This window comes from Patella vulgata, chromosome 4 (assembly GCF_932274485.2).
Source record: "Patella vulgata chromosome 4, xgPatVulg1.2, whole genome shotgun sequence".
In the NCBI taxonomy this organism is placed as follows: domain Eukaryota; kingdom Metazoa; phylum Mollusca; class Gastropoda; family Patellidae; genus Patella; species Patella vulgata.
The window spans coordinates 62,458,427-62,481,993 of NC_065882.2; the positions used below are offsets into that span (position 1 = coordinate 62,458,427).

Sequence of the window (23,567 nt, forward strand, 5' to 3'; positions counted from 1 at the left end):
GACTCGGTACATGTGTCTGGGGCGTGGTAAGGTGTGGAATATCTAAGATACAACTGAAAGAACACAATACCCAACCAAAGCTTCATGCGGTTTTTGTATTTACAGGTTTTCCTTTGCTACAGATATAGCTAGAGGAGTTAGCTATCTACATAGTCGATCTTTATCACACGGAAGACTTACATCCAGTAATTGTGTTATTGATGACAGGTGGACTGTTAAAGTTTCAGGTAATACATAAATTATATTTTGTTACGAATACGGTGACGTACAAAAGATAGAGTATGCTTATTCTTCTAGAAACTTGATACTGCTTTGCTAATAGAAACACATTATCAAGTTCACATGCTATTGCATTAAACGTGCCATACTGGTGATAGATTTAAAGTTGTTTACATAGACTTAAGACATTAATAGGAAGAATTATCAATATGTAATAGGTACTATCCGAGGAGGATCTTCACAGTCCCACATCTTGTCTCCCATCCCTATGCAACTAGCTCGCTGTAGCCCTTGTCGAATATTCAAATAAAAGGTTGGAATAGTGCTACTAATCATAATTCTAATATCAACCCAACTCACACTCCTTCCATTTGTGTTTTGTCTCCAGTATCAGTTAGTAGTTTTATTTTATTTTTATTCAGATTTTGGCTTAAAGAACTACCGAGAAGAAGACATATTAACAGATGAAGCTGCCGACGAACTTCAGTACAAAGAAAGACAAAGAAACGTCTATCTGGCACCGGAAATACGAACAGGATATTGTGTTATAGTAACAGAACCGGCAGACGCCTACTCCTTTGCAATTCTATTGATTGAAATTGCTAATAGAAATGATCCTTACGGGGTGAGATACCAAAAATTGTTAATACGTTAATCCGTAAAGCTTCCCGTTTTATCATATTTGCATGGTATCAAACACATACACTTTGTTTAATATCCATTGCCAATATTATATGATACATACCAGTGGATTTCTTTTATAATATATTGCAGATATTGCACTAGATTTTAAAGTTATGCTTCGTTTAGAATCTAATTCTTATATTGTATGATATCCACTAGCCAGGCCTTGATGTACCAAATAAACATATTTTTTAATATGAAGAAATTGATCTTTTGATTCAGGATGAAGATGTATGCGATTTACCTGAAGATTGGGTGCCGCCATTACCAGGATTTAGTGATATTGAAGACAAAGACAACATATGTCCTTGTCCGTTTGAATATTGTAAAGTAAGTATCTCAAATAGTGTCAAATATAAATTGTATCTTCAACATTCATAGCATCGGTCACGGGGATTGCTACAAATCATATCCTAAATATGGTAACGGTGTCACAAGTATGCTCGCATACATTCCAAGTTCGTCAGAAAAGGCCCTTGATTTGATGTTATTCACTTTAAAGATGAATTATCTAAGAGTTAAATCTACCTATGTAGTTTTTCCTTTGACTTCAATTCTTATATTAATTATTCTTTAGATATTTATTCACACAATACGCCTATAACTGCACCCTCTAGTGGATGGTCGTGATTTAAATGAATTTGAAGATCCGCGAGGTTAAAACATTTAAGGCTAAAATGGACAATCGAGGCTCAGTTTCAGTTATCAACTACCGTTGCTACGTTAACAAAAAACCAAAAAAAAAAACGATCTACGCTACATCTTCAAACAGTCATAACTTCGCTCCAGAATTTTCAATGTATAGACTTTTCATTATCTATTTTTAAACTATTATAACAAGAATGGTCAGCTATTTATCTAAATCTTCCATAATCGCAGAACTCTACATTTGGGTGGGGTGTATCAAAAGCTTAATTACAAAGTTAAATATATGGACGTATGTATTATGTTTTAGTTAATTAAAGAATGTTGGAGTCAAAAGGCGGTGGATAGACCATCGTTTGACGTCATCAAGAAAACTCTACATAAAATAAACCCAAGTAAACTCAGCCCAGTAGATCTTATGATGAATATGGTAAGTGTCTATTAAATCTAATTCACCTACACTGACATCCGACTAATATGATTTTTATAAAGTCTTACTGGCGATACAAAAAATGTAAGCGTTGCACCGGGGTGTGTGTGTGTGTGTGGGGGGGGGGGGGGTGCTGTTAACTGTTATACTAGCAGGTTAAGGCTTAATGATGAATTCTCAATTTAGTACATAATATTCATTTGACCACACATCGGCTGGGTGCATCCTCGAATTGATTTTTAAAAAAATCGAGATTAAAAAGGATTGATATTCTAATAACGATGCTTGTCTATTTGGTACAGGGATGAAAAGTTATATATTCTATTAAAGATACATGTACACTTTGATACGGTCCAAATGTATAATATTATTGATCTAAGAATTTCGGTGCTTGTCTTATTGGTATATAAGGTTGAAATCGACAGCATTTTTGACAAACAGTATTGTCGATTTACTGATTATTTATTTATTTGATTAAATTAGATGGAAAAATATTCTAAACACCTGGAATCTATAGTTGTTGAACGAACACAAGATCTGGTGGCAGAGAAGCAAAAAACAGATAAATTACTTTACAGTAAGTAAATTTTCAATTTATATTGTGTCTCCAAAATCGTAAACCGGCTGATCCCACTGGAAGAATTTTGAATTCCTTGCTAAGTACAATGCTGTGAACGTTGAATCTCTTAAAGGATTACCTGTCCAAAAGTGGTTTAATTCCGTTTATTATTTACAACGCTAGGAGTGTATGAGTTGAATTTTCTCTTCAGACGATATAAACAAGCCAGTGCCACATATAATATTAATATTCAATTGAACCAGTTAATGTTCAATACTCAGTTTGATTAGACTTTTAGCTTTTTAAGCCGTGAAAAATATAGCCCGAAAATTGCAAATAACGATAAGCGGCTTGAAGCTAAGGCACACACGGATCAGAAGTGAATATTCGCCAAGCCGCTACACTCACTGGGGGGGGGGGGGGACATCGGTGCGGGTTAATGAGCTCGCAGTATTAACTTATTTCCTTCTACAAATGAAATTCTAGAACATTTTTTGAAGTATTAGAAAAATAGATAATGGTGTTTGAAATATATGTAAGTAAAAAATATTGATATTTGCTTATATCAAACATGTACGAAACCCCAGAAGGCTCATTCCAAATTCCAGATTTCAAATTCCAGATTCCAGATTCCAAGTTCCAGATTCCAAATTCCAAATTCCAGATTCCAAATTCCAAATTTGCTGTTGTAGCAAAAAAAAAAAAAAAAAAAAAATGCCAATCCTAGGATACCGAGTAGCAGAGTAGCTCACTGCAGAGGAACTTTGCCCCAAACTGTTCACATCTGCCGAAGCAAACCCGAACTGGAATATTGTTATTATACTCTAACTGATTAGGGGGGGGGGGGGTTGGATGGTCGAATGGTTAGCACGTGCGTGCTGTATCATACGGCCTGTCATTGAGTCAACTGGCGTGGTTTCAAATCCCCGGTTGTACGTGACAAGGAGTAGGGTGGCCTGTCCAACCTCGTGGGTTTTCTCCGGGTCCTCCGGTTTCCTCCCACTGCTAAAGACCCCTACGCGCAAGCGAATTATTGGAATTTGGAATCTGGAATTTGGAATTTGGAATCTGGAATTTGGAATCTGGAATCTGGAATTTGGAATTTGGAATTCGGAATTTGGAATCTGGAATTTGGAATTTGGAATCTAGTAATTTGGAACGGGTATTTATCCGGCCCAGATAGGTAAACTAGAAGTAATTAGTTGTGTAAAATTACAATTTATATAAATTCTAATTTGTTTAATTGAGGGGGGGGGGGGGGCTGCCAATTTGCTATTTTATCGGTAAGACATGAATTTGGAATTTGGAATTTCGCATTTGAAATTTGGAATTTGAAATTTGGAATTTCGCATTTGGATTTGGAATTCGGAATTTGGAATGAGCCTTCTGGGCTTTCGTAAACATGCGACTACAAAAAAAAATCTTTACAGTAATACAATCATTTTATTTTCTTACAGGTATGTTACCTCGTTCCGTAGCTGATCAACTACGACAAGGTCAAGCTGTAAATGCCGAAGCGTTTGATGAGTGTACGATATATTTTAGTGACATTGTGGGTTTTACTGATCTATCTGGTGGTAGCTCACCTATGCAGATTATAGCATTATTAAATAAACTCTATACAACATTTGATGAAATTATTGATCGATTTGATGTTTATAAAGTGGAAACAATAGGAGATGCATGTAAGTGATAAATTAATTTACGATTGGATTTATTGGAAACAGTCTATGTCGATTCTCGGCATTATGTAATTTTGGATGAACGCGGTACCTCACTGAGTAAGACTAAGACGTTGGATCGCTAACCTGGAAATCCCGTGTTCGATCCCGGTATTCGCCCAGAAAATTCATCACGAATTTCCGGTTTGCCCCGCCACCCCACCCCACACGTCCGTTCGGATGGAACGAAACGTGAGGTCCCGTGTACATATTGGCGTGCGCAGAAAAGATCACTTGGCAGTTGGAATTTGATACAAAACAGACCGTAGTGCCGCTGTCCGGGCTAGGACTGGATAATCGCCGCGTGTTGGGGTCCAAATAGGGCACATATTTAAACAATTACTGGAGATGGACTAGTTTACTACTTTAGACAAATTGCTTTAGAAGATTAGTCAGATATCTAACTTTTAAAGCTGGAATGACCATAAAGACTTATTTGTCACGACATTGCCTATATCACATCTAATTCATTTATATAGCCCGGTAATGCAGCTGTAGATTTAAGTATTAAATAACGCATTAAGTGAACACGACGCATGGCATTAAAGGGAGATAATACTAATTATTTTACTTTATGAAATGAAGTTTTATGACACGTCAGCACCAATCGTGATATATTGCGCCAAACATATTGTGACAGGCTAAATTATGTCACAGAAAAATATTATATGCATATATAAAACAATATCACAGTAAGTAAAATTAAAAATAAAAAAAAATCTTTTATGCATACAAAAATTAAATGCTATATGTATACAATTAAAATTTATGATAAAATCCCGTTTCTTTTATGTTATTATGTAAACGGTAAAATGCGACTTTACATCCTTGATATGACTGCACTCAATCAAAATGTGCTTAACTGTCAACGGAATATGATAGTTTTGACATTTTGGTCTAGGCTCACGCTTTAATTTACAAATATTATGAGTTTAAAATGTATGGCCAATGCGAGGGCGACACAAAACAACTTCATGAAAATAAAAGTATTTTCCTGTTAGTGCTTTTGCCCCTCAAATTAAAATCAAATGAAACAAAAATGATGAAAGCGGTGTGTTAAGGTTATTTTGTTGTATCGTCCAGTCTATCCCAACCACCATCTAATTGAATTTTGATTGTATTTGAAGATATGGTAGTGTCTGGTTTACCAGTAAAGACACAGTTTCATGCTAGAGAGATAGGCAGCATGGCACTAGAGATCAACGATGCTTGCAAAAGATTTGTAATACCACATAGACCCGACGAGGCGTTAAAAATTCGAGTTGGATTACATTCAGGTTTGTTATAAGTATAATAATAGTTTCTTTCGCTGATAAAATAGTAACAATTAAAACGCCAATGCTCAACATATACAGCGATTATAAACTTTAAAGAACTTATACCAGACATGTTAATGAATACAACTGCGGAAAGCACTCATATCAACTGCTGTGGTAGTCCTGTGCAGCCCATCTTGAGATTTGTAACAAAATCGAAGAAATACAAACTTTTATTTTCCATTAGATATTGTGCCGAAATTCCATTTGAATATACACGGCGTCATAGTAAAAGATTAAAGATACATTAAATTAAAGAGCTAAATCTGCCCATTGCAGGTCTTTGTGGGTTCAAATGTTATATTAAGCTATTATTAAGACATGTATTAACATACATAATCAACTCTTTAGAACATCGGGTGGCAGAGATTTAAATGGATTAAAACGTCCTCGAAATTTAAAAAAAAATAGCGATATAATGGATTATAGAGACTTAACCTCGTTTATCCAATACCGTTGCTACGATAATAAACAATCTTCCAACACCCATAACTTCGCTTAGAATAATATTATCTGAATGATATTCCAATATATTCATTTTTCATTATCTATTTTTGAGCTATTATATATAGCAAGAGAGAAAGAAATGGGGTTTAACGTCCACTCAACACAAACTAGGTCATTTCGGGACTAACATGTAGTTCAATTTTATTTCAATAATGGGAGGAAACTGGAGGTTCCGGAGAAAACCCACGAGGTTTGACAGGCGACCCTACTCGATCTTTGTCACGTACAAATGTGGAATCGAAACTCAGTTGACTCAGTGGCAGACCTAATGATACAACGCGCACACGCTAACCATTCGGCTACTCAACCCCCTATTATATATACATGTAGCAATAACGGCCAGCTTTTTTTTTTTTATCTAAATCTTACATAATACATCTTTAAAGGACAATATCGGTGCCAGTCATTATCACATATGTGATAGAGCTGGTTAAACACATTCCAAATATAATTCTAATGACATTCAATTACTTTATTGAATTGTCAGATATCCTCTCAGTCTCACACAACAACTTTTGGTCTTGGAAGGAAATATTAGTGAGCAGAAATTCGGCCGTGTATCTATTATCACTCGTCACATCAGTCAGTTATATAGAGGTATGACTCGTGTTTTCCTTTGGCGTTCGTCACTTCCGATTCAGGAAACTTGTATTACTCAACTATCGAAACAATGATCTCTGTGATAAAATAATATTTGGAACGTGTTTAATTAGTTCGATCACATATGTGATAATGACTGGCACCAGTATTGTCCTTTAAGTCACTTACCAAAGATGAATGAAAATGCTTGTATGAGTTACGTAAGCCCGTAATATTAATTTCTGAAGTAAATAGTTAGGGAGACACTATAAAACAGTCGTCCTGGATAAAGATAAGCTCGGCCCAGAAACTGGGGTTTAACTTTCCTCAGCATAACCCATGACTCCTACACCGAATTATCGATTGTTTCTTTACTACGTATTGGGTATACACCAGTACTTAAAAGATTCCATAATATATAGGTATTTTATAATGATATTACAGGACCAGTGTGTACAGGTGTAGTTGGTTTAAAGATGCCTAGATATTGTTTATTTGGTGATACGGTTAATACAGCATCTAGAATGGAGTCCAATGGAGAAGGTAACTTTAAGACAACCTTTGTCATAATCCGTTGGTAAAACAGTATTAATACCCGTTGTTAAACATATGCCAATATATCAAGCTATAGACGTCAATAGTGTATTTTATATAATTCTTTGACTCGGATGAATTGATTGAAATACACGCGTACCAATTAGACCTACACGTGTACCAAAATTGTTTGCGATATCACTCGCGATCGAAGCGAGGGTTAAAACCACGAACTAACTTATACCAATAAATTCAGTGCAGTAAATAGCTCGCTAAGACTGTTGCCGAAATTCATAAATATGTAAACAAAATGTCCGGTTACGGAAGATGCGAACATCCTTATTCTCTTTATACAGTCATGCAATGATTTATATTTGCCAGATTTTTCTACAACACTTTTCATTTCAGCTTATCGGGTTCATATTAGTTCGTCTACACATAGTTTCCTGGAGAAAATAGGTGGTTACATCTTTGAGAAAAGAGGCGCTATTCCTATAAAGGTAACAGATACAACGAAAACTTTATAATTAACTTTCTGGTACAGGAATGCAACATTTACGTGACAAATGAAATGAAACTTAATGGAGTTTAACGTTATACCGTCCGGTCCGACTGGTATAATGAAGACGGCCATACGTGATACAGAGTTTTATGATGGCCTACTCTTATCTAATTTCGGGGGGTTGTGTGCCGAATGGTTAGCACGTTGGCGCTGTATCATAAGGCCTGTCATTGAGTCAACTGGCGTGGTTTCGAATCCCCGGTTGTACGTGACAAGGAGTAGGGTCGCCTGTCCAACCTCGTGGAGTTTCTCCGGGTCCTCCGGTTTCCTCCCACTGTCAAAGACCCCTACGCGCATGCGAATTATTGAAATAAAATTAAACCATATGTTAGTTCCGAAATGACCTAGTTTGTGTCGAGTGGACGTTAAACCCCATTTCTCTCTCTCTCTTATCTAATTTCAACTATCAAGGGTTCTTTTAGTGAATGCCAATCTGTACAGGGGACCTATGTTTTTTTGTCCCAATCTAACGCCTATACGTTGTCACTTGCCAGACACTGACACGCCGGAAATTCCTGATGAAGTGTCTCGGTGACAAAAAAGTGGATCGAACAGGTGACCTTCGGGTTAGCGAGTGCTAACGTCTTACTCCGATTTAAGTGGGGTTAAAGAATTTAAGTTCATCTACAGGTAACTAAGTTGGTTAAAACTGGCTTAGTGAAAGTTCCCGTAAATTCAAATAGATGCCCCCCCCCCCCCCCGCCCGTCAAATTATTCTATATCGCTCGGTGAACGTCAAACTCACCTACTCAAAGATACCTATACTCAGTATATATATGCTGCAATATCAAACATTCGGTATAAATGGCATGCATATCCAACCTGCTTACTCTTTTTTCGAGTGCAATTCGGCTTCTAAAACGTACATGATATCAATTATACGTAATATGCTAATGAGTGTCGAGCACAAAGTAAGGTATTCTGACTGACTAGGTGTGACATGATACTCGATGTCATATTTCACGTTTTTGGAGGTTTAAATAGCTAAAAAGTCTAGCTTTTCATGTGTAATAGGGAGGACATGGTGATATATCGTTGAACTACTTATAACAAAATTGTTTCATTAATTTCCAGGGCAAAGGAGAAATGGTCACGTGGTGGCTTGTAGCCCACGATAGATCAAAGTCTGATAATTCCGGCGATGATGACAATGACAATCATGGCGGAGGTGATGATGCAGCATTAATTAAAAATAGAGTGAAAATAGATGACACAGAAGGTAGCTCTTTATTGTAAATTCAAATGGTAGGATATATTTTGATACATGACATGGTAGAGAGTAGTCTAACTAGACGATATGCTTACAATTCTTAAAACTTGAACAGAATTGAACTACATGTACTGGAAATTAAATGAAATGTGTTTTAACCACCTGCTCTTCTGTGTTAACCGGGATGATGAAGACGGACATGGTCATGTAGTGCGCTGTGATGGAATCTGCCCTGACCGCTGTGTTGACGCCAACTCTTAATCGAGGGCTGTATCAAGGGTTCTGTTACGTGCACACCAACAACTAAACGTTTTTTTGCACCACTGACAGATACAGGTCAAAATTAGAAACGGTTATGATAATGTCAATTTTAATTTCAAATCTTTTAATTTGAAACTATTACATACAATTTCAAATAATATATATATACTCACAATATACCTTATTAATTGCCATATTTAAGGTTAGCGCGAACTCTTTAACTTAGCCTTAAGCTGGAAATATGAAACTTGTTTAAATACAAATTTCGATATAGAAGTTAATTTACACTGATTTACAATTAAAAGACGGTTGTAGTAAGATTTGTAGAATTTTTGCTCTTTAAATTAATAATAGCATTATATTAACTATGGCGTTTGACTAATTATTGATTTTATATTATTGAAAAATCTTATCCCACGCACTTATATTGAATGAGTGATGAGTTGACACATAAAAAGATTTATAATTTGGTAAACATAGCTGGCTGTATGTGAAAACAAAATATCACAAGATCATTATGATAGAAAAATTACTATTGCATCATTTGGTTTAGTAACCAATCATTATAATTAATTACGTCATATTTGACCAATTAGATAATTGAAAGCCGAAACCCAGGGGTACATTCTTAGAGAGCACAGACCATGTAGATTCGTTGGGAGAGACCTGGTAGTCAAACATCTCAGTATGAAGAAAATACACAACGTGAAAAAGGGTCCTAGCCATAAGACGAGAATTACAAATATAACCAATGACAATACTAGACGATCACAAGGCTATTGAAATATGTAGCAGTGGAGCGGGTATGCGTCACACGTTGGATGTGGGGGATTTTGGTATCTGTGCTTTCCACATCTAACCAGCGACGCATAACACTCCAAAGTACTATTAGGTATAATACTGTAATAGAATTGACAAAAAACTACCCTCTTTTCTGAATTTGTCTCTTCATGTCAGTATATTGGGATTGGGTATTTTTTTAAAATTAATATACAAATTTAATCATGGTGTTAATATTGTTATTTTGGGTTTGATTTTCAGATATTCCCAGGAAAGATAGTGCTAATAGTTCACAAGATTCTGGATATAATGACAAAAATAGATAAATCTGACGTATTAAGGTTTGTACTTTTAGAATATCGGTGGGTTGCTCGGTTAAAGAAACTTCCAACGGGTTAAAGATTAAAACATCGTAAACATAGGTTCATGCTGTAACGTTTTGTTAAAAGTACTGATTAATTCGCAAACAAGTCAACACGGTCTATGGTGTCATAAAACAATCGATGGCTCAATGAGAATTGAAATATTTGATATATAAAATAAGATGAGGGTAGAATTATCTCCATGGCTTTTCAAAATATATTATTGGTATTACCCGTAAATATCACTGTGTGAAGTGAATCACTAAACAGCACAGCAAAGATAATCCAAATTGTCAAATTCATAAATGACAAAGCCCATCACAATATAATAAATCTATTCAATTAGATTGCGCGTAGGGATCTTTAGCCGTGGGAGGAAACAGGAGGATCCAGAGAAAACTCACCAGGTTGGACAGGCGACCCTACTTCTTGTCACGTACAACCGGGGAATCGAAACCATGCCAGTTGGCTCAATGACATACCTTATGATACAGCGCGCACGTTCTAACCATTCGGCCATCCACCCCTCTATTAAATTAAAATACATACATAGTACTATACAATTATTAGCAAACACTGTGTTATTCTAGTGTATACTATTTTTAATTATTGAATAATAACTTCTATTAATTGATAGGTGACGTCATCAAACCTATTCATGTTATAGAAGGAAGTCATGTCCAAATCTGTGGATAAATCAGTATTACAAAGAAATGTGGGATAACTGTTTAATAAAGCTCGGTGACTGTTAGTGCATAAAGAATAGATGATTCTTGCTTCGTACCTGATTCCATTGTTAATAGATGTAGGGAAGATAAATTTCATTTTTTATTTTTGTCTTCGACTATATATCATATTTAAAGATTGTACTTCTTTCCAGGGTAATATTAAGTCTCCACACTTTACGAATCCCAGAACACAGGGAGAAAGAGGGAAATGGGGTTTAATGTCAACTCGACACAAACTAAGTCATTTCGGGACTAACATACGGTTCAATTTTATTTCAATAATTCGCTTGCCCGTAGGGGTCTTTAGCAGTGGGAGGAAACCGGAAGACCCGGCGAAAACCCACGAGGTTGGACAGACAAGCACGTCATCTGACTCAATGACAGACCTTATGATACAACGCGCGCGCACTAACAATTCGGCCACCCAACACCCTCCCCCCATCCCGGAAGACAATTTGGCATTTGCCCAAACTGTAATTTTCCGATATTAGTGAAGTAAACTTTAATGACTCCCTATGCTTCTTGTAAATCATTGCTAAGTTTTTGGAAATCACCCTTTATGTTCATATTCCAATAAACAATATTGAAACCATTTTCCCTAATACATTTTTCAATGTCCGTATTTTGTTGCATTCAACAGCTATGGTGATATTTTCCCAAGATCAATCACTAATTTACAGCATATCCATAACGGGTTTTATTCTGGAAAATCCCAACTAAATTATATTATTACTGTACAAGTGTTATTTATTTTAAGGTTGGCCCTACTCCATTTGATATGGTTTAATATTTGTAGCGGTTGTCGGTTATCTCAGATATTACTTTGATATTGGGGTATTAATTGGCGATATATGTATTCCCTTTTAGCAAGTCCATTTCCTATAAATTGTCATGATTTTGACTGTTGACTAATGGAGTTTTGTATCTGATGAGATCTTTCAAGTACCGTATTTTATGTTAGAATATACTCGTGTATAATTAAATCGTGTATAAAACCGTCATAACAATGATGGATACTGATTATTATTTGTGTCAGTGGACAGCTTGATATGAAATAAGATCTTATTAAATTTATAATGAAATTAGTTACTGTATCTAGCGTGCATTTGTTATGTATTTCTTAAAATTTGTTGAATTTAAAAGCAGTGCCATAATTTTTACACAAAAATAAAAAAAATAAATTCACCTTTTATTGTATTTTGTTATTAATAAAATCCAAATATAAAACGATGACATTCGTTTGCTGATGAATTCAGATTTATAAATTTTTTTTTGCTTTTTCTTCGTATTGTGTCAGATTACATCACCCAGTATAAGTGACTGCATCAGACGAACGGGGTATGAAGTACGCTTCCAAGACCATAGGTTATTTTTACTCTCCCATTCATCATCCGTTTGCAAGCCGGATGTTTTCACAAATCAGGAATTCAAATAAACAGGAAAAAGAAGGGCTCAATTTGTTACACCACACAAGAAAAAGTATTCTAAAAATCCTGAATAATTTCCTCAGTGGACACTGGAATCAAACCTGGACCTTCTGGTTATTCAAATAGTGCATTACTCACTGACCCAAAGTGACCCCAAATTCAGGTATTATACAAATATGAACATCATGGATAATCTAATAACACAGTTCTGATCAAAGAGGAATCGGGTGATGTAAAATGTCACTAAAGTGCTCATCCTCGAAACCTTCAAGGAGTGTTATCTTACATGTCCAAGGCTGAAGCGTTATATTATTTTTAGAACGACACCAAGACTCCACAACAACAATGAGATCTGTCTCTTCATAACTTATGCCTTAAATTTTGTAATAGTCCACGAATGACCGATTCATAATAAGAAGGATCAAAGAAATCACCTACAGCACCAGTTCTGAATGCTGTTCATTTCGAAATGTCAACAAGATGGCCGCTATAACGTCATACGCAGTTCCTGGTCTATATAGTACGCAGGTTCTTGTTTATATTACTTTTTAGGTGATTTATTTGTTTAACATGTTTCACAGAAATTAAACAAATTTAATTAAACATACATTATGCAAGAGCTAAATCTGCCTATTGCAGGTCTTTCTTTGGCCTGAAATGTTATCTAAATTATTAATTAACATTAATTAACTTAGCCAGACCATAATCAACTCTCGATGGCAACATGATAGCCTGCGATGTTTATTGGATTAGGTTCCGATTTCCTGTTCGACTTCCATTCATAATTTAATCATGAAATGGATAATCGAGACTATGTTTTTTTTATCGTACGGACTTTAGTAATGATGATCGAGGCTAGGCCGAAAATTCAATCGCGAAAATCTCAGATCAATTTGACTGACATTTTCAGCAATTTGCCTTTACATTATCTTTTTTCTAACTATTATAGTGAGAACTGTCAGCTCTTTATCTAATCTCCCATAATGTATCTTTAATTAATATCTTTATTTTGCTTTTTCTCTTCCTTGTTTGATCTAGAGATAGTAACCTTTACATTATCTTTTTTCTAACTATTATAGTGAGAACTGTCAGCTCTTTATCTAATCTCCCATAATGTATCTTTAATTAATATCTTTATTTTGCTTTTTCTCTTCCTTGTTTGATCTAGAGATAGTAACCTTTATCAATTTATACGTCCATATTTGTTAAAGGGCGTATAAATCTAACAAATTATTAGGCCTATCCATAATTCGAAAATTAGAATTCAATATTAACGCGAGGGCATACATTTAGAAACGTCGGCAAAAGAAATTAGATGTTTTTCATAAGTCTGAGTTATGGTTTAACATTGCTCTCATCAGCTACTAAATGCCTCTAAACGATTAATATCGACGTTGTTGTCTTACCATAAAAAAATATATTTTCATGACTTTCAATATTTAAGATATAAAACATACTCACAAGGCCATGCAGAAGTTATTACAAATGGCTGATTACTGTTGGATATATGCCAATAATTATGTGCAGATATTTAATGCAATCAGACCAATAACTGAGTTCTAATGGTTCTTTTACGTGTACGCCAAGGTATACAGCACCCAAATGTGTACACGTGATCTCGGTTTTTCGTTCCATCTGACGTTTTCCCTTGTCAGGCCCCCTGTCCTACAGCAATCACAAGTAGAAAATTTCAGTGACCAACACTGGGATCGAACCCTGAGACCATCTTGTTAATGCCCCCGACAGACCAACCAGGGTGTCGTCCTTACTGCACTACTACGACCGTACGGTGACCAGAAAATGCAAAAGATCGCCGGCAAACGTGAACACAACGCGAGAAAATGTCCAAAAAAATTACAAACTTGAAAAAAGTCACATTCTCACAGCTTTCCAGGTCAGATCGCAGAACCTTGGCGTTTGTTCAAAACAAACGCGGTGACTCGGCAATCTTTGGCGACCATGGAGACCACAGCACGATATCTGGCGTTCCACCACGCCTTTAGCACGTTTATGGCGATCTTGACCCGCTCCGGGACCATTTTCCATCGCTGTAGCATCGCAGTAAGGACGCCATCCCGGTCTGATGGGGGTATAACGAGCGAGTGCTCTAACTCACTGCGCCAACGTGGTTTCTGGCATCAATTGGAACATACGATATGATGTTAACCAATGGCAATATTTTTGGATATTATATTTGCAGATAAACAATCAATGTCTAAATAATATTCTTTATTTAATGAAACCCGAGTTTTGTCTCATCCGTTTAAAATATTCCATAAATCATGAATACTTTATAAAAGTTTTTTGAATACATAATACATGTAACAATTAAATGCCCGCAGGCAAGTTGATAAATTGCTCATTTCAGCTTACAGAGACAACGCGTGATGTCCTCGGTCTTCTACATCGCTTTCAATCTGCCTAATGTTTTTGCATAGAAATTAATAAATAAACAATAAAACCGGAATAAACATCTTCCTGGTCTTAATACTTATAATACGTGGCGTTGTTAGAGTTGCCACACATGGCTAGATGGGTTTAGACCGATAAAATGGCAGGGTTAGGCATTGGATATTTGGGTCTAATATATTTGTTATTTCATTTCTGCTACCTCACAGGTAAGAAATATACTTATTTAATTGATAATATATGACCACTAATAGCAGGTCCATTGTTTCAAAATATTGAACATGAACATTGGTTATAGGGGGACCTTTGAATGAAATCTCATCAACATTAAAATCAGTCAAAAATATGCATAAGATTAAATTCAAATACAGTTTAATGCTCAATTGCCTGGATACATACTTTCGATATATATATATTTAGAAACTATATGCTTCTATAGCTCTGTCGTGTACTTTTCGTGCTTCGCATTAGATTAGTTTAGCCTACTTTTAAACCAAAAACAGATCAGACGAAACGAGAAATCAAATTTATGATAATGAATTGAAATAAAACATATTCATCCTCTCTGCTTTCATCCTGGTTAAATCCGGGTGTCAACAAAAAATAATTCTCGGTGTGCGCAGACTTCAATGAAAGTATTTTTGTTTTTTTTATTATAGGTAGATATGGTTGTTATTGTCAAGAGGAATGTAATATTGGATGCACGGATACCGGATGTAATAATACGACAGGTGTCTGTACAGAATGTAAACCGGGTTTTTCTGGAAACACTTGTGACACTTGCAAACAGGGTTTATTTGGTACTGACTGTACAATGGATTGCCATATAATTAATTGCATAGGCGACTGTGACAAAATCAACGGGAGTTGTGCTAAATGTAAAGTTGGTTTCCATGGTAATAATTGTCAACAAACGTGTAGCAGTGGGTGCAATGAAGGAGTTTGTAGTAAAACTACTGGTGATTGTACGGATGGATGTAACGATGGAAAATTTGGTTCAGACTGTATCAAAAGATGTGATATTACTAATTGTGTAGATAACTGTAACATAAATACAGGTTACTGTATGGAATGCAAACCTGATTGGTTTGGTAAAAACTGTGAATCAAAATGCTCCGGAAGCTGTGAAGGTAACTGTGGTAAAATTACGGGCCACTGTACGGAATGCAAACCTGGTTGGTTTGGTGACACCTGTGAATCTAGATGCTCTGTAAACTGTAAAAGTGAGTGCAGTCAAGCGAATGGTAGATGCAACGAATGCAAATCTGGATTGTTTGGTGATGGTTGCACCGAACAATGCCCTGTCAACTGTACAGATACCTGTCAAAGGTCTGATGGCAAATGTTATGAGTGTAAACCTGATACAGTTGGGTCTCACTGTAACGGTACGTGTGGATCTGGATGTGTACCTATGATCGGAACGTCTGGGGGAACCTGTAATAGAGATGGCGTATGTACTACATGTATTGAAGGAAAATATGGTACTTTATGCGATATTAATTGCAGTGTCAACTGTGTTGCTGGATGTGCGAGATCTGGTGGTAGATGCGGCGATTGTATTAAAGGTAATAATGATACGTTCAACCTTATCTTTGTAACATTACAATTATTTTGGCCATATTGATTATTTCATTGGGAAATGCGTTTATAATACCGACCAAAATCTATTCTTTAAAATGTGGTATCTTACGGGCTATGGATGAGAACCCCAATTCAGTTTCAAATCTAAAAAAATTCCACCAGTTTCTCTTTATTTCGAGCCGCTATCATTTAACTTGTATTGTTCTGTTACTAGACATTCATTATTAATTAGAAGCACAACACTCAATATAATCCTCTGTTGACAGCTTTATATGTATACAGTGGACTATTCTATACTGGGCGTAGAATTTTATAGTTACATGGAGGAGGATGATCGTTGCCGGGTCTGAAAATGAGGTTTTGAAAGATAATGCTAGTTTTACGAAGTATAAATTTGACCGATGGTCCCGAGGCATATATGGCCGACCTGTACCCTAAGTTGTAGTGAATGAAACTAACATCCCTTCATTATTTTCACTAGCATCGCGGCGAAGAGAATATCCAACCTCTACTACGGTCACTCTTTATTTTTTTAGCTATTGTCTACTTTCACCCTTGCCTTTGTAATATTCCAATTATTTTTAACATATTGTATTTTAAACTAGACGCTTTTCCATAGCATATTCTGATTAATAAATCAAGGACGTGTGCTGACAAAATATTGCACAGCGCATTAGTTTTCCAGAAGTTCTTTTACATATTACCGTAGATCACGGAGAAATCCAAAACCTCTCGTGTGTTAAACTTATTTGAAATCACATCAAATGGTTTATTTTTGTCAAAATAATACTGTTTCCAATTATGTCAATGCTGGATTTCACGTATTGAAATTGAATTCTCTCAAGCCAACGTAATAAGAAAATAGTTGTAGTATGCAAGGCAACTACAAAATATTCGCCGTATTTGATCACATCAAGGTATACATCAGTTATCGGGTGTTCATAAAATTTTTAGTTAACGGGATTGAAGTCAGGGCCGTATCTAGCGGGGGTGCAGGGGGTACATTGCACCCCCAGAAAAAATAAGGCGCCCCGAGAAATTGCGCCCCCATCCCATCCAAAAAAAACTCAAAAATTATTTGACAATCTTTCAGTTATAAAATAATACACTTGATTATGATCACACAGTGATGTTCTAAAGCCACTGATCAGTCGATCGGTTTTAAGGGCGCCCACACGCCAATGGGTTCGTTTGCCCTGATCCAAACTTTCTTATATCACATACGTGGAGGCTATGGCGCCCACCACTCTGCTGCACCCCCACTTTTAAAATCCTACATACGGCCCTGGATTGAAAATAGTGGGTCAGGTCTGAAATCCATGAAACTCGACTCGATTGTAATTCTGTGAAACCTGTGTTCAGTAGAATCGTGTCGACCAGTTTAATATATCCCACAGTTTAGGTAAAATATATCTCCAGTCGTTCTCTAATTATGACTTATATTCTGAAGATTTTTTTTCCCTCTTTTGTCAACATTCAGAGCATTGGAGGTACCCACCTTTCTATTTTTGTTACAGGTAAAAGTGGAGATATGTGTAATAAGTACTGCAATGATAACTGTACTATATGTCAACAAACTGACACCAATGATTGTTCTGGATGTATTGATACAAGATGGGGAACATCATGTAATAAACCATGTAGTTCTAACTGTAATGGTAGTTTATGTCATCACGTGACCGGGCTTTGTTTGTATGGTTGTATAGCGGGAAAGACTAGAAACAGTTGTATAGAAGGTAGGTTATACGTTTAATAATCCAGGTGTAGGGAGTGGTAATTATTTGTCGTGATGATGTTTTTGATCTACATGGTTTATTGGTTAAATTGTGTGCATATTATGGATTCTGGTAGTTGTCTAGCTGGTGGTCTAATTTGTTGTATTTTATTGTAGATTTTAGAGATACTGTAAATTGTTATAATTTTTTTTAAATTGATTGTCCGTTCTGGTGGCCGGCATAGGTCTTGTTATACATGTAAATTGTTCTTGTTTATCATGTTATCACTATAGATTGTTCTGATAGGCTAGATGTTTGTTTATATTATAATATTACTACAATATTCGGTGTAGAGTGCTTGATTATATTATTATTGCAAATTGTTTACATAATTATCCTTGTTGTTAAAAGGATGTAAATTGTTTACTATATATCACCATATATTCGTCTGATGGGTGGATGATGTAAATTGTTTACAGATTCTCCTACATGATGTAAATGTATTATCTGATTACAATAGATTATCCTTGCACATATTAATTATATCATTATTGCAAATTGTTTACATTATTATTTATTTTGATTTCTCGCCGATATGGTTAATACTATTATTACAGATTTTATATGATGTAAATTATAACACATACTTATGGAAGAACAATTACTGATTTATTTAAGCGACATTTTGAAGAGTATTCTCTCAACGTTTTCAAGCAAGTATGTGTTCTTCCACAAGTATGTGTTATAGTTTATTGCTCTGTCCAGTTACTAAATGCCTCTAAAAGATCATGATGTAAATTGTTTACTGTGTTAACGCAATAGGTTGTTCTGATATGATGTAAATGAACTACATTGCTACCATATATTGTCCGGCTTCTACTGATGTAAATTGTTCATTATATCATATTGTCCTTATTTGTGAATTGTGAATTATGTTATTATTGTTAATTGTTTATATTGTTATTTATATAGATTACTGTATTACTACTTTATTATTGTACATTTTCCCTTCGGTTTTTATCCAATGTAAATTGTTTACTGCATTATTAATATTAGTAGGATTACTATTATTACCCTAGTTATATTATTACTTTTGATATCCTACTTCTTCATAGCATAAATTGTTTATTATATTAATTATTTTACAGATTGCCCTGCTGTTTTGCTGGCCTTTATAGGGTACATAATTATAACGATTATTGCCATTCTTCTGGTGTTTTATATACTGTAAATTGTTTATATTAATATTATTCTGCTGATATGTATAGTGTACATTGTTTATATTATTATTTTAGATTGTCCTGCAGGTCTGTATGGTATGGGTTGTGAGAATAAATGCGGTAACTGTGCTAACAATACACCATGTCATGTTGTTAATGGAGAATGTGGAACAATTGGATGTTTGCCAGATTTTACAGGAACATCATGTCAACAACTAGGTAAGATCAACATACCTAAACAGATGATTGAAGTAAAAGATTCGGTTTGGCCATCTCGACTTCCAACACAACCAGGGCATTTGGGGAATTGACATGTTAGTGCATGTAGCAGGGACAGGAAGCCACATAAAGCTCAGGCGTTTAGACAGATGATCCTGCATGGTTACACACAATCCTTGGAATGAGGCCTTGAATGGCACAAACATCCAGCTAATGTGTTCTCCCTGAACTTACTAATAATACAGAAACGATAATTGCGGTAATCTGTATTTCAGCGTTAAAAGATGACTTCATAAGCCTTGCTGCGAGTGGTGGTATTGGTGCTCTGGTTGGAATAATATTTACCAGCGTTTTCTGTATCGTGGGCTTTGTTTTCTATAGTAAAAGGTATTATTTACTTTACATAAAATTTACAAAATGTAGATTGAGTAACTTAGAATAATGAATGTAAAATCTAGTAAAGATTAAACCATTATAATAATATATATTAGTATTTTCTTTTACGCAAATATAGTGTACACTTTGTCTGCAGTGTTCACTTTTAATACAGCCCAAGGACAACTTCAAGTCAAGTGTTCACAGTAGAAACACTACCAAAGATACTTCCCTAGTTTAATTGATAATTCTAAAAGGCGGCCTATTTCGTCATCAGTTCATCGACATTTCTGAAAGGATGTGCTGACACTTCTAAAAGATAGTCCATTTACCACAGTGACTTTTAGTGCCAGGATTTCGGTATGACACAAATCTCATCCCATTTAAAATGTCACTATTTTGTTTATTTATTTGTTATCTTTTAGAAAACTGCAGTCTTCAAGTGCAGCAAAGACATCAACTACCGACGAAGAGTCTTATGCCAAGTTGAAGAAATTATCAGTGAATAAAGAAAGAATATACGAAACCTTACAAACATCGACGCCATCCACCAACGAACAACGTGTTACGTATGAAAACATTGATACAACTGCTTTTTCCAAGAATGATGTAAACGATACCTACGTAAATTTAGATACAAAAGCAGATTCTCAGGCCGAGTCAAATACATACGAAAATTTTGGACTTAAGTAAAAGCCTCGACATTAATATGATCAAAAAAGACAATTCTAATTTTAATTTTTCTATTTATCATTAAAGGATATGAATGCAGACCACCAAGTTTCTCTCCTTTTGCACGGCTATTTTTGTTCACCTTTTTTGATCTAAAAACTGTGTGGTGGATTTGAATTGATCTTGTGGTTTAGAGATTGTAGGTTAATAGGTAATTTAGTCCGAAGTAAATTTGGATACAAAGTTGGAGCCTGGAAAAGAGATCGGAGCCAATATGGAAATTATTGGCGGTCTGCATCCGTAAAAGTAGATTAATCGTCTGTTGTCTCCCTTGTATTAGAGCTTTCAATGTGCATGTCGGTTGCACTGGACTGATAATGTTTCGAGTATAGCCGTTGACTGAAAATTAGCTGCTTACAAAAGACCCTAAGATTCCCGAGAAAGATCGTTTAGAATTATATGATTTAGGTCATTAATCGTTATTGATAACGGTGTTTTAATTCAGTACAGATGTTTAAAAGATAAACGTCAGAAATAATTTGAAAGTTTTGAGATTAAACATGAATATGATTTTTTTGTTGAGATTAAAGATAAATATGAAATTTCGACCTTTAGGAAAAATTTTTGATGTCATAAATAAATAAATCTTAACCCATGTAATTATTGAAGATCCAAGTAAACATTGACTGGTCAGACTAACAGCGGCGCTACGATTTACCCAATACTACTCGGTTCACTCCCATTCGACTACGTCCGGTTCCGACTACACCGCATTTCGACTACAAATTTTATTACTCTCAAAATCCTGACCCCCAAGTAAATCAGCAATGAACTGTTCCACTGATTAAGAGATCTAATTAAGGTAATGATTATTGTTAAAATAGCTTATTCATGATATATATTAAAGCTTGTTTTTTTCAACATCAAAGCAAAATATCAACTCAAGAGTACATTTTTGTTTTGACAAATATTTGTAATATTTGGAGATTACATTGAGTTTAATACTTGCTTATCTATATAAGATGAATTTTTTTCAAATTTTGTACATTTATTCATCAAGTTCACTATCATTCAGTCAAAATTTACTCCGAAGAACTTGCTCAAATACCTGAAGAATTTGCGCCTAACTTAACTTCCTTTCCCCCCTCTCTAGTGGAATGCAAAGCCCTGTATAGGGAAAATTACAACAACTCATTTACAGGCGCCATTTTGGGTCCCAACTATGACGCCACAGAGTAAAAGTACACAGAGTGGCGACTGCTTCATTTGCATAAAAAGTAGGTCGCGCACTGCATCTTGGGGTTTGTCTGTAATGTCACTAAACATGGCGGCTAAAGAAGACTTTTCGCAGTTGAACAGAAGAAAATGTAAACATCCGAGTGGTGGATATGGTACCCCGAGTGGTGGATATGGTACCCAGAGTAGGTCCTATGCCGGGTGTTTTAATTTTAGGGACTATTGAGCGATTAAAAGAATTCAGCATTCCTGAAGAAAAAGAGCTCAGTCTACGTCGCGTCGTCTGCTACGAGTACGATACGAGTCATCGTCGAGTGCTAGGCCTAGTGCTATATAAATATATAATAAATACTGAGCCATAATAACATAGATATAATAGCTTATAAGAACAGCAATATATATCATCAGAAATTTTATTTTGTAAGAGTATATATTTGGTGAAAGATGTTTTCATATTTGATTGGTTAGGCTTTATTCCAATGTAGAGTACTGAGTGGGTCTACTGTAGGCCTAGAACTAGAAGTTCAAGTAGATCTATTATTAGACCTCTCGCTCTAACTTGTCTAGGTTAAATCAAATCAAATCAATGTGCTATTAATGTAATGTAGAGAGAGACTTCAGAGACTAGAGAGAAATTTGGTTTAACGTCCACTCGACACAAACTAGGTAATTTCGGGACTAACATGGTTCAGTTTTATTTCAATAATTCACTTGATTGACGGGTCTTTTTCAGCAGTAAGAGGAAACTGGGGGACCCGGAGAAAACCCACGAGGTTGGACAGGCGACCCTACTCCTTGTCTCGTACAAGCGGGGAATCGAAACCACGCCACTTGACTCCATGACATGTCATAGGTCTAATACACGGTAATTTAAATTGTAGGACCTTTTTTTTTTAGTAGTTTCGCGTACGCGAGGCAAGAAGTAGTTCCGCTTCGATGTAAACCAAATCATTCCTTGCATTCTTTATCGCATGCTATCTATTATTTTCGTAATTTTAGAATTACATGTAGATGTGATTTTTAAAGGATCAAATTTTAAATTTATATTTTTTGTAAAAACAAATAAAGTCTACAAACACAATAATAGGCCTACAGTCTACCGAATAAAATAAATTTAGATTCATATGTTGTCATTAAAGGCAATTGAAAATGAATCATGTGCGAGGGAACTAACTATATTTTCTGTTGTATTCTGGCAGAAGGATAATGGACAAGCCAAATTTTTTTGTGTATCGAAAAATGTGATTCTATGTAGGCCTACTATTACTTGTGGTAAACAATTTAAGTGTTAAGTTTATGGTATGTTATATTTATATACCTTTCCAAATTTCATAACAAAAATAGTATTTTGCTCAATTTTCAGTTGCAATAAGCTTTTAATAAAACAGTAAGCCTAATACTGTTATGCTATTCAAAATCACATTTCCCCTTTTACTGGTAGGCCTTAATCCGACCAATAAAATATTTACTGAAGCACTATCACTAATTTTAAACCATTCAGTAATTCAAAATAATTTTAATTTACTCTGTGATTATCTAGTAATAGTATGCTGTATGGTTAATTTCAGTTTGTATGGCAGATAATTCCGTAATAGTACACAGTATAAATTAAATTT

General features: G+C 35.3%; 1 protein-coding gene across 1 annotated transcript; it reads left to right on the forward strand.

Moving 5' to 3' along the window:
• The first annotated feature begins 15,023 nt into the window (after positions 1-15,023).
• On the forward strand, positions 15,024-21,593 carry LOC126817975 (multiple epidermal growth factor-like domains protein 11). Its single transcript, XM_056100373.1, has 6 exons — positions 15,024-15,142; positions 15,593-16,498; positions 18,032-18,250; positions 19,525-19,668; positions 19,944-20,055; positions 20,469-21,593. The coding sequence occupies exons 1-6, from the start codon at positions 15,076-15,078 to the stop codon at positions 20,734-20,736; spliced, it is 1,716 nt and encodes a 571-aa protein (XP_055956348.1). The 5' UTR covers positions 15,024-15,075; the 3' UTR covers positions 20,737-21,593.
• Positions 21,594-23,567: the final 1,974 nt, after the last annotated feature.

Bases quoted from the DNA above. Each gene is read 5' to 3' on its own strand.
- LOC126817975 (XM_056100373.1), top strand. From the start codon at position 15,076: ATGGCAGGGTTAGGCATTGGATATTTGGGTCTAATATATTTGTTATTT. The intron at 15,143-15,592 runs GTAAGAAATATA...TTTTTATTATAG, and splicing joins TCATTTCTGCTACCTCACAG to GTAGATATGGTTGTTATTGT. The intron at 16,499-18,031 runs GTAATAATGATA...TTTTTGTTACAG, and splicing joins ATGCGGCGATTGTATTAAAG to GTAAAAGTGGAGATATGTGT.